The 14,396-nt window shown below is 42.4% G+C and overlaps 1 protein-coding gene across 3 annotated transcripts in view; it reads left to right on the top strand.

The window, feature by feature from the left end:
* The window catches only part of PXK (PX domain containing serine/threonine kinase like), a 47,060-nt gene that overhangs the window by 7,066 nt on the left and 25,598 nt on the right, over positions 1-14,396 (top strand). For all 3 annotated transcript variants that reach the window (XM_075287911.1, XM_075287912.1, XM_075287913.1), the window contains exons 2-3: positions 10,186-10,236; positions 11,652-11,699. In XM_075287911.1, coding sequence (XP_075144012.1) covers positions 10,186-10,236; positions 11,652-11,699 — 99 coding nt within the window. The remainder of the gene's footprint in view (positions 1-10,185; positions 10,237-11,651; positions 11,700-14,396) is intronic.

Genomic DNA, 14,396 nt, shown 5'->3' with positions numbered 1-14,396 from the left:
CTATAATTCCCACCAGATAGTCGATAATAAGGTCTATAGACTTTGTAGGTTGCACATTGTCTGTACTGAGTAATGACACAGAAGAGCTTCCATTTGTTTCCTGGGTATTATTTTCTTACATTGAGACCTATGGGCTGAACTTTGTGACCTGATCAGTGCAAACATTAACCCTGTGGCTGCTGTGTATCTGTGAGATATTGCTCCACTGCTAAGAGCTTGGGCTTGTGCTAGAAATAGATATTGGCCCCAGAATAAAAACAAAACAAAAAAACAAACCTTGAAATTGCAAAAAGTGACATATCCTGGGCCTTGAAGTGAAGGCTACTTTGTCTATATAACCCTTTACGCGCTGGTGACATCACTTTATTAGACATGCTGTGAGCACGGCCTATCCGCTTGTCTTGTTTTAGGCCTTAGGATTGAAGCCATAACTGTTTGTTTTCTATCTTGTTTTTTTTTTGCAGGACAAGTTGTATTTTTAAATGGCTCTTTTTTGGGGTACATACAATATTCTGAATTGATATATACGATAACAAACTTCTACAGGTTATTACAGTAGATACGTTTATTTTTTACATTTTTTTTGGGGGAGGGGGAGGAGCAAGCAAATTCCAATGACTTCTGGTGCATGTGCAGGAACGTGCGCTGGTCTTGGCTTCATCTGTGCAGATACCGCAGGGTCTGGCTTGCCAAACAGGACGGTGTGACTGCTCCTCAGATGGGGACCACCACCACGATTGTGACATGACTGTGTGCGCAACATTGAATCCTTATAGGGTCTCTCCTTCCCACACTTCTCTAATGGTACACATGATTTTCTGAATCAGACACCCCCTTTCTAGTCCATACCCTTCCTAGTCGCGGCATCATGTGAGGTTCTTACTGTTACAATTGATTCTCCTGATATGATGCAGCGGAAAGAATTTGGATTCTGTGATCGCAGCGTGTTCAGACTTGTGACTGACACAGACCTTAATGGTTGAATATTACAACACATCCTCTGCAGGCTATAAATACAGTTATCACTGACACAGAACATCCTTTCTTGTAGGTAGCACACAAGGCATTGTGTAAAGGTCAGCGCTGTGTAACGGAGTGTATGCAATTGTAACAAATCTTCTGAAAAGGTTACGTGACGGCCTATGGAGAAGACTGACTCGCCTATGGACCAGTCATGGGCCTAAGTGTATTGCACTCATAGTTTTTTATCGTACTTCTTATATGGGTTTTTCCACTTTTTTGTTATGTCTATAGGATATTAATTTTAGGTCGGTAGGGGTTCGCCTGCCAGGGCCCCCGCAGATCAGCAGTTTCCCTTTGCCAGAGCTAGCTCCGGAGCTCATTCACTGTACGTACAATAGTGGCCGTAGTGCGCACTGAAGCAGGTTTTCCCATATACTTTAATGGAACAACAGCTGCAGTACTCGCTACGGCCACTATTACAGGTGAGCACTGCAGCTCACACCGGCATGGAGAAAGTGCTGATCTGATCTAAAACTGATGTTCTATTTTCCTATCGATAGGACATTATTATTAAAAAACTGGATAACCCCGAACATCATTTTAGAATTTGACACATTTGTCTTCATGATTTTGGGAAAAAGTGGCTACACTGAGGGTCAGAGGACACGTCTTCCTCTGGATATGCCATCAATTTTGAGGTTGGACATATCCATTTAAAGGGGTTGTCCCAGTTGGACAATCTGTTCTAGGACTGATCACTGCTGGTCTGGTTAATGAAATCTCTTAGGATCAGCTTTAATTACTGCCTCTGCAGGAGGAATTGAGTATTACAGCACCCAAAAAGTGTTTGAGTCCTCCAGGGTGACAGCAGCTCTCCAGGAGGAGGCACGCCATCAGTATACTCTACAACTACGCTATGTGAGTGGTTTTAATGGATGAACATCAATGCTTTTTTTTCTTCCTTTTTTTTCTCCCACTGATCCGTTTTTAACCATAACCCAAATGCAAATCCATTTGCATGAATGCGACCACAAAAAAGGCCGTTTTATGGCGTATACATGAGACATAAGGCCGAGTGTTCAAGCCAAGGCTCTTCCGATGTGGGATCCGATGCTCCGATCATTACCCAGCAGGTCCTATCCTGCTCCATGACATGGGAATGGAATCTCCCCAATGGGCTGTCTAGGATGTCCTCCGAGTGCATGCCGTTATAAGATCACCCCCACCAGGCCTGCACACTTGGTCGTGTGCATATAGCCATTGACTCACTATACATTTTGAGTATCCATAATGGGAACCAATACTTTGCCACACATCTATGATGCATCTAGCCATACTGTCTGCAGTGCACCTGATGTTACAGCCGTATACTACGAAGGGTGAAGAAGAGGTGAAGAGTCTGGAGTTTAAGACGTTCTAGAGGAGAAATGTGATGAACTGTGGAAAGTCAATACTGTTGATATATTGCGTGCCTGCGTTGTATTGACCTGCGCTCATGTGGCGCTATAATACTTGACCTTGGTACAACATGATTTATCCGGGTGTAGACTCCGGCAGCCATGATGTAATGCTGATCACGGCTATTGTCACTTTTTCCAGCTTGTTCTATCACAGTCTGGTGACAGCGGCTCTTTGTGTGATGTTCCATACTCGTGTACGTGATCCAGCTTTTTGACTAAGCGCGCGGCTCTTCTTTGTCTCGATTGTTCTCCTGTTATAACAAGACTTAAAGGGGTTTTCCCATGAACATAACCAGATTATAATCTGTAGACTATTTTTGCTAATAGAAATAATTACAATATTTTTCCCTTGTTTTATAGATATTCTCTAACCCTCTTACCAATGGAGATGACCATGAATTCAGGAACTTTCTATGTTCTAGGACACATCAGATACCCAGCCATGATTTCCTTATCCTTACCCAGAATCGGGAAGATACAGTCCCTGTCCCGCCTATATAAGGAATCATGAATGTGTTTCAGAGCGTAGAAAGTTCCTGCATCTTTGTCGCAATCCGAGGACCAAGCTATATAAAAAATTTTAATTTTAATTTTTAAAGGGGTTTTCCAGACCCAAATCGAATTTTCATATTGATGACCTATCTACAGGAGTGGTCATCAGTATGTGATCTGGTGGGGTCCTACACCCGGACCCCACAGAGATCATATTGTAGTAGCCTCCAGGTGTCAGAAGCTGCTATTGGTTAGGTAGCACATGCAGCTCCTCACCCATACAAGTAATAAGAGCGGGGCTACATTTCACCGGAACCGCCGCTCTGCAGGGATCGGGGCTGCTCGTCCACTGGACCCTTCTGGGGTTTTAGTATGCAATTGAAACTACCTGATAGAGCAAGATAGAAAGATTGTGTCCTCTAGTAAATGGGATTTCCCATGATGGGGGTTCCTAAGTGTCCCATGTAAATGGAGCAGTGGTGCACATACTCATCTACTGCTGCATTTACTTCTATGGAAGTTCTGGATATGGCGTTCAGGAGGCTCCATAGGAGGGGTCCCAAAAAAGGCTGTCATATGGCTATTTTTGACTGTCATGTGCAGGCTGCGGCTCCTCCAATGGGTCTCCGCAATTAGACACTTATTAGACTTATTGGATAGGCAATAGGAGGGTTGGCACGTTGCGTTCAGCAGGGCCAAGTCGTCATCCAGCCTATTACCACCCTGTTCTAAGGCTCAATGGTGGTCAAACCGACAATGTATCCTCTATCCTATGAGGAAACCAGAGTACACAGGGAGAACATACAAACTCCATGCAGATGTTGCCGGATTTGAGCCCAGGACTCCAGTACTACAAGGCTACAGTGCTGACCACTGATCCACTATTCTGCAAAATGACTTTCTGTGCAGGGGTTAATCCTACATCCTGTCACTTATTGCGGCGGGTTCAACCGTTGAAGTGCAGATGTAGAAAGCTGTGGTCAACTTGCAAAAGAAAAAACCTACAGGTGAGCGACAGCAAAAACCACCCAAGTATTTTTGCCATGGATGTATGCAGAGGAATATACTTTAGAATCTCCCCATTGGAAATTTTCCAGCGTGTTTGCCCTTTGTGGCCCCAGCCTTAGCGCCAACGTCTTGAAGGACTTCTATTAGGTCCTTTTTGTGGTTTAACTTCTCTAAAAGAGAATGTTTCTGTGAATACCTCCAGGATGTGTAAATGTAACAATAAAAAGCAGAAGCTGTGGTGTCATCGGCAATGTCGTTTCGCTTGGAACACTAGAAGGTAATGGAAACGGATATGACCCTGGTAACGCTCTATATGGGACTGGCTGCCCACCACATAGCTTGTTACATCTGTAGTTCCAGGAAGTCGGCACGTGTCCTATGTGGACTATATTCTAGGAATGCACAGGACTACCCTTTAATGTTAGAGGGAAGAAAAAACGAATATTGGGAACATCTGTTGTGTAAATGCTGAGCACAGCTTGGCGTATTTATCCCAGCTGTAAATATACAAGAGAAATGCCCATTAATCTGGAGGGGGTCACAGCACCGGGTCATCTCCGGGCTCACATTGAACTACTTTATATACATCTCACATTTTCTTATGTTTTGACCTTTTTATTGTTCTTTGTCTTTTTAGTTTTTGGAGTCTTAAACTTTTCTTTTAAGTCGCTATCCATTGGGTGGGTACAATTTTAGGAATGCTACATCCTAGGGTGAAGTGTGGATGGAGCACAAGTAGTGTTTTAAGGGAATGCGTCTTCAGAAAATTATCTGTTTCTAATATAAAGAAGTACGAAATCCTGCAATTTTCACTCTGATCACTAAGCCTAATAACAGACTGACAATTTGCCAGTTCTGTGGGCAGCAATAACCTCATTTATATCAGAAATAATATTACAATAGAAGATAACAGCAGAACTAAGTAGAGGCAATAATAGTAACAGATCTGTCAACAGCCCCTTGTTGACTGTTTCCACGTAGTAGCAGTAGTTTTTTCAGCAACTTGTATGGTAAGAATTGGAGGCACAGAATAAAGAAAACAGATGTCGCCGCTTCCATTCCTTGCGTGTTACTTTCAGTGAGTCTTAAGGTCAGGATTTTATTATGTGAGATATGTAGATATGGTGTGTCTTAGTCACGCAGAGATTATAAGACGCTGATCATGTGGCCATAGCTTGTGTTTTATAGTCATGTGTTTTCTTGAGTTGTCTTTATTACTAGGTATAATCTCGTCCTGCATGATCACCTACTTGTGACCCATTACCTACAGAATAATGAGGCAGTGTACGTTCTGTCCATATATAGATGCCCCTTATACGTCACCCAGATCAGTATCGGCCATTGCGCCTGACTGTAGAAAACCAATTTATTGCTGTGAAATGTTCACTCTTTAGTGCTAGTCATAGTGTGTTACGGTACATTATACCGTCACCCAGCATTGTCATATATAGGGCATGACTTGAGGGTGTGCGCACTCGGGACCAGGATCCTTAGGGGGCTCCTATTAGGTGCCCCCTACACATCACATTATAGTCGGGGGCCTGGTTTTGCACTGGGGCCCAGGAGATTCATGCTAAGCCTCTGTTCATACATTATGGCGTCCCTCCGTGTTTGGCTAGTAAACAGTATTATCATAGTCACTGGTGTTTGTCTTTTGGGCATTGTTACCTGTGTCAAGACCTGTTATCTGGTAAATCATCAGCAAAGGAATGAGACTCCAGATCTGTCCGGCTGTGCTTTGCAAACTAAAAATCAGGGCTCCTTGGATCTGCATATATATTACTAAGTAACCTAATCTAGAGTAAGAAATGTCTCATTTACTATTCTACAATATGGGCGTGAATACTCTATGATGAGACCTTGTTTTTTGTGGGACGTGTTAGACTTTCAATATGCAGAATTTTGGGTTTTATATCACATCCACATTTCCTTTTGATAATCTCCCTCTGCCTTATCTTTTGGAAAATTGCAGAACATTTCAATAGATTTATTGATGTATATTTCCAAGTAATAGCTATTTAAAGGGATTGTTCTGTTAGGGCATCATGGAAGGGATGTCCCTCTGTTTGGGACCCTCTTCTGGCACGGTGAGTTCTGCTCTGGAGGACTCAGTGCAACCGTCTACTAGATGGCTGGCTATTCATCTGAATAGATGCAATGTAATACCGTATTCCCCCTGTAGTGGCCACTATAGGAGAAATTAGAAAGACACAAGGGGGGACACCGAGCCGATCCTCTTGTAGTAAATCGGGCTGAGAGTGATATGTTATAGTCAGACAATTGTCTACTCACCTGATGGGGTTGTAGACAACGCGTTTCGGACCTATAGTTCCTTTATCAAGTGCAAATGTACTGGCCTGGGATGGCTTGAAACTTGCTCACCCTCAGCACGTACACTCTATGTACTGTATAACATCACCACCAATGATGTTATATATAGAGTGTCTGTGCTGAGAGTGAGCAAGTTTCAAGCCATCCCAGGCCAGTACATTTGCACTTGATAAAGGAACTATAGGTCCGAAACGCGTTGTGCCATTCCCTTTGAATGTTGTTCAGTAAAGAAGGTTCCTAATAATTGGGTGAGCGCTGTCCTTGACCTATCCGGTCGGTTGGTCCTTCTCCTGTTACTATAGGAGAAATGTCCAGCCATCCTATGGTGATGGGATAACCCATTAAAAAAAAGACTTTCATACTATGGGAAATGGCGGCATATTCCTGGTATATACCATTACTATCCTATGGGGGTTCAGTTGGATTGTATATTGTCAGACTGCCACAATATTTGACAGTATTTCCTTGCAGAGCAGCATTTCTGATCCCCTCCTCGGCATAGCCCTATTCACGAGAATGAAGTTGTGTTGCTGATCCCTGAATACTGGGTAACCGGGAGTGCTGCTCTGAAGGAAAAATCTTATCAGGACATGGGATCAATGGGGGACCCCCGATCAGACTGTAACAACATATCCTAGCTATATGCCCTAACATTACAAGCTGGGAACATCGCCATGCTTTACACTGCTTTATTTCTTCATTACTTTTTCACACGATTGAGAAAAATTTTACAAACTTTGCATTTTCTTTTCCCGACAAACACTCCGGTTGCTCAATCTGCAGAGGAAATACTACGAGTTTCTTTGTGTCATTTTTCTCAATAAGCGCTTACAAGTTTCCTGCGTCCTCACAATGCACTTTTCCTATTTGGTAAGATGCAATACGTGCAGTTTGTTCTGTTTTTGTAGCCCGTACCTCTCTTCCTATGTTACTAGACTTCTCCCGAATTACCTGAGTCAGCAGAAGTAGTAGATTAGAACTCCAGGGTTTCCGGCCCATTCCCTGCGCCAGGATTTCACAATCTGTGGTAGGTGTAACCCCGGGAGGACAGTGACCAGATGATCCACATCAGCCTCAGCTTCTTGTAACCAGAGCTTCACACTATATAGGAACAGTCTGTATATGATACGGCTTTTAAAGGGATTTTCCACCCGCCGTCAGATATACTACTTATAACTTATAGAATCGTATAATATCGGAAAGCTTTTTTTGCACATTCCAGTGAGCGCCCTCTATTGGTTTGCAATAGGCAGCAGCTAACTTCCTAATTACATCATGGAAGACAGATTTGCATATTCTTCCTATGGTCATCTGCATATTACACACTCTTGGCCATTGTTATCCGAGTATAAGTGTATGCTCTTGTCACAAAAAGATCATCTACTGCTGGGTTTTTTTTGCGACTAGACATCACAGTTGCAGCACCCTCAGGGTCAGAACACAACTCTGTTCCCTTACACTGGAGAACTAGTTGTAGGGCTACACAGCGATCTTGAGAGTCCCGGCCACAGCCTAGCACAGGTTGCAAGATACAAATTGCGACCAAATTCGGCGTGTAATCCTTGTAAGGATAAATGATCCTGAATTGTTTTGTGGGGAATACAAGTATTTAGTAAAGAAAATACTTGTCAGGAGAGGGGTAAGTTCCTCATTTAAAGAGGCTGTTCCCTATGAAAAGTTAGGGGGTGACATGTTGATTGTGGTGGTCCATTTGGTGGGACCTTATGGATTACAAGAACTACCCCTATATTCCATCCCACTTTGGAAGTGGGATGCCCATATATATAGAAGAGTGTAGGCTTTCCAACAGTTCTCAGTTCGTTGTGTGCATTTTCGACCTGGGGTGCAAAATACCCTAGTTCTCATGGTTGGTGGGACTTCCATAATCAACAAGTTGCTTCCTATCCTTTCCTACTGGAATGTCCCTTTAAAGAGGACCCGTCTTCTGTCCTGACTTGTATCTTCATAAATAATCCAGGTCTTATATTTGGTGGGTGTCCTAAAGATTGGTCCCCAATGATTAACAACTTACCCCCTATCCTTTCTATAGGGGTTATCCTCTATTTACTGAAATACCCGTCTTATTTTACTAGGGCCCGTCTTCTATCCTGCCATGTATGTTTAGTAAATCCCCCGATTCTGCTGCGGGTCTCAGAGGTCGGATCCCACTAATTCTTTCAATAGGGGTAACTGGAATATCCCAGTAACCCTAAGTGTTTAGGAGTTTTCATTACTCACTGACACATTGTAGCAGTGTTTATATAGGGCCTTTATCGACAGTTTTTTACTTCTATTATCGCCATGCTCATATAATATGCAAAACCTATGAAAACAATCCTCGTCCTGCCATAGGACAGCTGTGCGGAGCCGAACGCCTTGCGTTCAGTGAAAGTCATGATCTAGAAGCCTCATTAAAGCAGTGAAAGTTAGTGTTGTGCTTGGACGTCCTTGGCATATTACAGAAACACTGCGGCTGCTTTTTGCATTCTTACAAGATTTACATGCTGGAATTCCGTTCATTTGTTTTTCAGCTTAGGAACATTGTGTTATAAGCTTCTGAGAAGTGCAACATGAACATCCAGATCAAGCTGCTTTGCCTTCAGTGACCCAAAGGGCGTTCTAGGTGTAATTGCCCTTACAGACGCCCTAGGGCAGGGATAGGGAACCTTGGCTCTCCAGCTGCTGTGAAACTACAACTCCCAGCATGCTCCATTCACTTCCATGGGAGTTCCAATAACAGCAGAGCAAGGATGCATGCTGGGAGTTGTAGTTTTGCAACAGGTGGAGAGCCAAGGTTCCCTACCCCTGCCCTAGGGTGACATATACACAAGATACACGATTCAGTGGATTGTTGTGTGAGTGTCCAAATTATGGATCATCCTACAGGATCTGACCTTATAATGGCAGCTCCATAATAGATCAACACAATGGTTGGCATTTCCTCTGCCAGTCCTAACTCATTCCTCTGTAGACTTCAGACTGGTGCACCTTGAGAGGTCCTGTGTTCCAAAATTGGAACCTACCCCAATAATGGACCGTGTCCGGTGTGAGTTATAGTAAATATGCCCCATCCCATGTTGATTTTCGTTTGCTTTTTTTTTGCATGTGGTGAGCAGATTGAAAAAATGGTGAATTTGTGGGGCGAAACGTTCTTGCCACTCAAAAATATGCAAATTTTGTGCCATAAAACTGGTGTTCTTCTCCCAATTTGTAACCTCTTCCCAATTTCTTCATTGCTGCAATGTTTTAAGATCTTTTGCAATACACATTATATAGTGACATGGGCCTGTGCTGTTAACTTGGGGGCAGCAGCTGCTTGGAGGTGGGTGCTGTGTGTTTATAGGTGGAAGGACACATATGCTGGGTTCTGGTTACACACTCCCTTTAAGTATATCAACCCAGATAGCTTAGGGTTACCTTAATCATTGGTATTCTCCCCTTGTGCCTCTGTTGCTAAACTCTCTCTGTTTTCTCAATATGCAGATCAGCTCTTTGGAGCAATGGCAACACCCTACTTGCTCCAAAGATCTCATTTCCATACTGACAATATGGTGATATTTTAGCAACGGAGTCAGCGATTCACAAGGGGAGACCACCAGATGACCCTAACCCATCAATAAGCAGGGCTGTCTTGATATGCTGGGTTCTGGTGACACTCCCTTTAAGAGGAAACCTTCCTAATTTATAGGATGGATAGAGCTGTCCTAGTCATGCCATGAAATATACTGCGACATTTTGTATCCTCAAGGACACGTTTTGTTATGACTTGTTTTTCAGCAGTTGTCGCTTCTCCGCCAGGCTTCAGTCTTCTCTCTTCTATGCCGGTTATAGACTTGTTACACAATGTAATTTAGGCTTTTATTCTGCTCAGGACAACGTTGTTTGCGGGTAATTACGGTATGTTACTCAATTCTGCTCTTTTGTTCACCAGGAATACATCATACGCGTCCAGCGAGGCATATCCATGGAGAACAGCTGGCAGGTAATTCATTTAGTTATTTACTCTCCTCGACAGTATCTTGTACATTGCAAACACGTCCCATAGTCACACAAGACTGTTACGACTACCGCCGAATAGAACATTGTGTATCCAGGAGATGGCGAAAAAGAAGCTACATTCTTCATATGGCCTGCAATGGGATTCTAGGCATGTGTCGCCGACAAACGTGAAGCGACTACGTAATGTTATCAGGGAGAGAATGTATTAGGACCTTTAGTGGCCAGTCACCTTAGGAGCAGCTTTTGGTTTGTTTCTTCTACCATCTGGTTATATCCGAGCCTATAAAGAATATACCGTACAGAAACATTATGTCTCCGTGTGTGGCCTCAGAGTGCAGCTGAATACAGCTATCGCCTATAGTAACTTGTAGGATGCAAATTTCATTTATTTCAGTATGAGTAGATGATTACTAAAGTCCTGTAATCTCAGCAGCATCAGCACTTACTAATCCTCTGCCCCTCCTGTAATGTGACCTAATAGAGATAATACTTGTGACTTCACTGCCCAACTGTGTATACTGGAGATGGAGAAAAGATAGCTCCTTTCTCCAGGTCATGTGATCCGAAGTGGCCTTCACCCTCTGATGTCACTCCACCGATCTCACAGAGGAGGGGGCTGAGCATTCCTGGAGGCTGAAGGCTCACTTTGGATCATATGACACAGGGGTCGTGACGTGGCCAGAACCCCCGGAACAGGTAAGTAGATTTGAGTCCCCAGACAACCCCTCTTAATATGGCATGAATGTGCAGGTGAAAAACATGCTGCAACTTGGGACACAATTGGTGTCCGCTGAACTTCATAGCAATTTGTTTCTTCTACTCTCTTCTTATGTATGAGCCCATAATATGTATCCACACCAATGTACTATACAGAATTGACCCTTGTACAAATGTAGGGTACAGCTGAAGACCGCTATGACTTATAGTAACGTGTAGGCTGCACAATACATTTGTTTCAATAGGAGTAGAGAAATAATCCGATTATTACAACACTTTACATACAATTCTAGACTAACTGTGACTATAGGGCTCTTATTAGTTAAGAAAGTCCTGTACTCACAGCAGCATCAGCTCAGATCCAGATATGGGAGGGGAAGAGGATTAGTAAGTGTTATGTGGGCTGTTAGGGTACACAATACTTGTTACTACACTACAGCTTCTCTCAGTCCTATTTTTTGTTGAAGGGACACTCACCTTCTGTGTTCCTTGGTCAGTCCATCATCTCACAAAATCCTAACCACAATCCTCCCATCAGTAATATCTTTACAATCTGCCTTTTCATGGGCTCAGTTTCTGTAAAATGAATTCCTCAAAGCCTATTGTTACTGCACATCAAACACTGGACATGTATAAGATGTATATTGCAATTTCATGTATGTCTTGTGTTATATCTTGTAGATAATAAGAAGATACAGTGACTTTGACATGCTCAACAACAGCCTGCAGGTAATGTGTGCTTCATGTTGTCTTAGGGTATGTTCACACACAGGATTTACTCTATTGGTTTTCAAGGTTTTTTTTGAGCAGCGCATCTATAGTACACTTGGTCATTGCACAGGAGGGCAGATTTTATGATGTATAGTAAAATTCCTTAAACTCAGCATCTAATAATGTCATTCTGATAATGCAGAAAATTAGTGGCACAAAAATGTCAAAAAATATTTTAGAAGACCATCATATATATCTGGTAGAATAAATGTGGAATATGTCTCTTTCTTGTTGTCTCTCACTTTTACTGTATTGCTTTCTTTCAATATCTCTATATGTCTCTTTTAAATATCTTGTGATCTCTATCTATCTATCTATCATCTATCTATCTATCTATCTATCTATCTATCTATCTATCTATCTATCTCTCTATCTATCATCTATCTATCTATCTATCTATCTGTCTGTCTGTCTGTCTGTCTGTCTGTCTGTCTGTCTGTCTGTCTCTCTTTCTATCTATCTAATCATATTTTTTCTTCAGTCTATTTCTCTTTCAATCTCCTTTTCCCATTTGGCCTCTTTCTGTTACTCACCCCTCTCTTTTTATTTTGACCTCTCTCTTTGTTTTGCTTTCTTTCTTTTTTCTTTTGCTCTCTTTTTTCTCTTCTTCCCTTTCTGTTTCTTTCTCTTCTGCTCTCAGTCTCCACTGATTCCATCACATAATTTTTCCCCCCTATCCTCCATTTTTCCTGAGCGATCCGTGCAGTTTTCATTGGAATATATTCTGTTTAGGGTCTGTACTGTCGGGTGGGTAATGTCAGGTAGGGGGTGTGACTCAGAGCTCCAATCAGAGTCAGCCAGTGTCAGAGCTCAGAATCCCACCCCCTTGTCTGCTTATGCCTGACACCGCCCTCCTGACAGTACAGAGCTGAAGTAGCATCTCAGGCACCAAAGATAAAAGCACTTATTGTTTGGGGACGATGAGGGCTAGAGAAAAAATCCCAACTGTGCTAGAATCAGTGGAGCAGAGCCTATGAACAGATCTTCGAACTGGAGTTGTTGGAGGTGGCGAACGGTCCTTCTTAAGCATTTTAGCGGGTAATCCAGATTCAAGATGTTAAGACCGTTCACTTATGATGATCTTGCCCCTTTAATAGTTTCTTTGGTTGCCCTCACTCGTACTCACCCCAGTGATATCTTACTGATAACTGTTACCAATCAATAAAAAATAAACCAGTTCATCCTAATCTTCCTGGTTCATGAATAGAATGCTAAAAGTATGGGGGAAGACTGAGACATTAGATATGATTGGCTGTGTCTAAAATGGCAGATTCCCTTGCAATACAGAGATACCTATGACTGACAACCCTGAATTTTAAAAAAATTCCTGCGCGGAGATCTTACTTACGGTCTCTTTCTAAGGATTTTTCTTTGGTATCTCTATTTTATACCCTAATTTGGTCTGTGCTGACTTTGCATTAGAGACCGCGCCGAGCTCTATGAAGGTGACACCGCTGAGATGGAATCGCTCTTCGAGCCCCTCGTTCTGCTCTCGCAGCTCGCCATCTCATTTATCGCCATTTTCTCTCGCTAATATGCCTCGTTCCAGGTGTAATTGGATTTTCAGTCACTTGTCAGAACTGATCATTTCCATTGCTCAGATCCTGCACGTAGACTGGCAGCCCATGCTTCATATCCTCTTCATTAGAGCGTCCGGGCTTTTCTCTACTTAATGTGCACAAATTGGATTTTTGGGACAGATGGTTCGGAAATAGAGCACAAATGCATAAAAGCTGTATGTGTGATCTCTCTACAAGTTCAGGTTACAGGCTGGTAGAGAACATAATGTTATCATGTCAGATGGGACGGTTTATTTTAAGGTTTGTCCCTGCAATATTATCCTCCAGCCTGGAGACACGCGTCTCTTCAGCTCCAGTTCTCGCTGACGCTCATTAAAGTGAAGCAGCGCTTTCATCCGATGGGTGCATAGATTTTTTTTTTTTTTGCGAAAATTAGGGCTGGAAATGTCTGTAATGTATCAGTCACAGGGTTCAGCTGCTTCATAATAAAATCAAACAGCCATTTGTTATGTGTACGAAATAAATTTCCTCTCTGCGCTTTATTCCGCCGCTGATCAAAAGACCCTTTATTCCAGCGATCTAGTTTTCTGATTGAATTGTGACTCTCTGAAATGAGATGTATAAATATTTAAGCTCTGTCGACACCTTTTTTTCATGAGATCGGCTCTGTTGTCGGATTCATCTTTCTAATTAAAACCGAGCCTTGCTTACATATTCTCCATTCAGATGTTTCACATCGCGCTCATGACTTTTGTTTAGAAAATATTTGCATTTTTTTGTGAAAATCCATTTTTATTTAATTTTTTTTAATAATTCTTTGTTGCTGTCCCTCTGTTACTCCTCCTGGAAATGAAAGCAGAACTAACCAAACAACTTTGATTATGAGCTAGAATTTGTCATTAATACATTTTGTAATATACTATGTTAACAAATTTTTGTTCCTTTATGTGAAATCCTGTACTATATTCTTTCCCTTGTTTCTCTATTGAGAGCTGAAATCTATACACTACTTTCAGGAGGAATATGGCGATGGGCACTTGTGTAATGCAGGGAAGCAGAGGCCGGGGAAAGTCACTTCATACAGATATAAGTCCATTATTTTAAGACCTAGACGTATGACACTAAGATTGCGAGA

This window comes from Leptodactylus fuscus, chromosome 9, assembly GCF_031893055.1.
Source record: "Leptodactylus fuscus isolate aLepFus1 chromosome 9, aLepFus1.hap2, whole genome shotgun sequence".
NCBI classification, from domain to species: Eukaryota; Metazoa; Chordata; class Amphibia; order Anura; family Leptodactylidae; genus Leptodactylus; species Leptodactylus fuscus.
The sequence above is the reverse complement of the archived record's forward strand: the minus strand, read 5'-3'. Positions and strand labels throughout refer to the sequence as shown.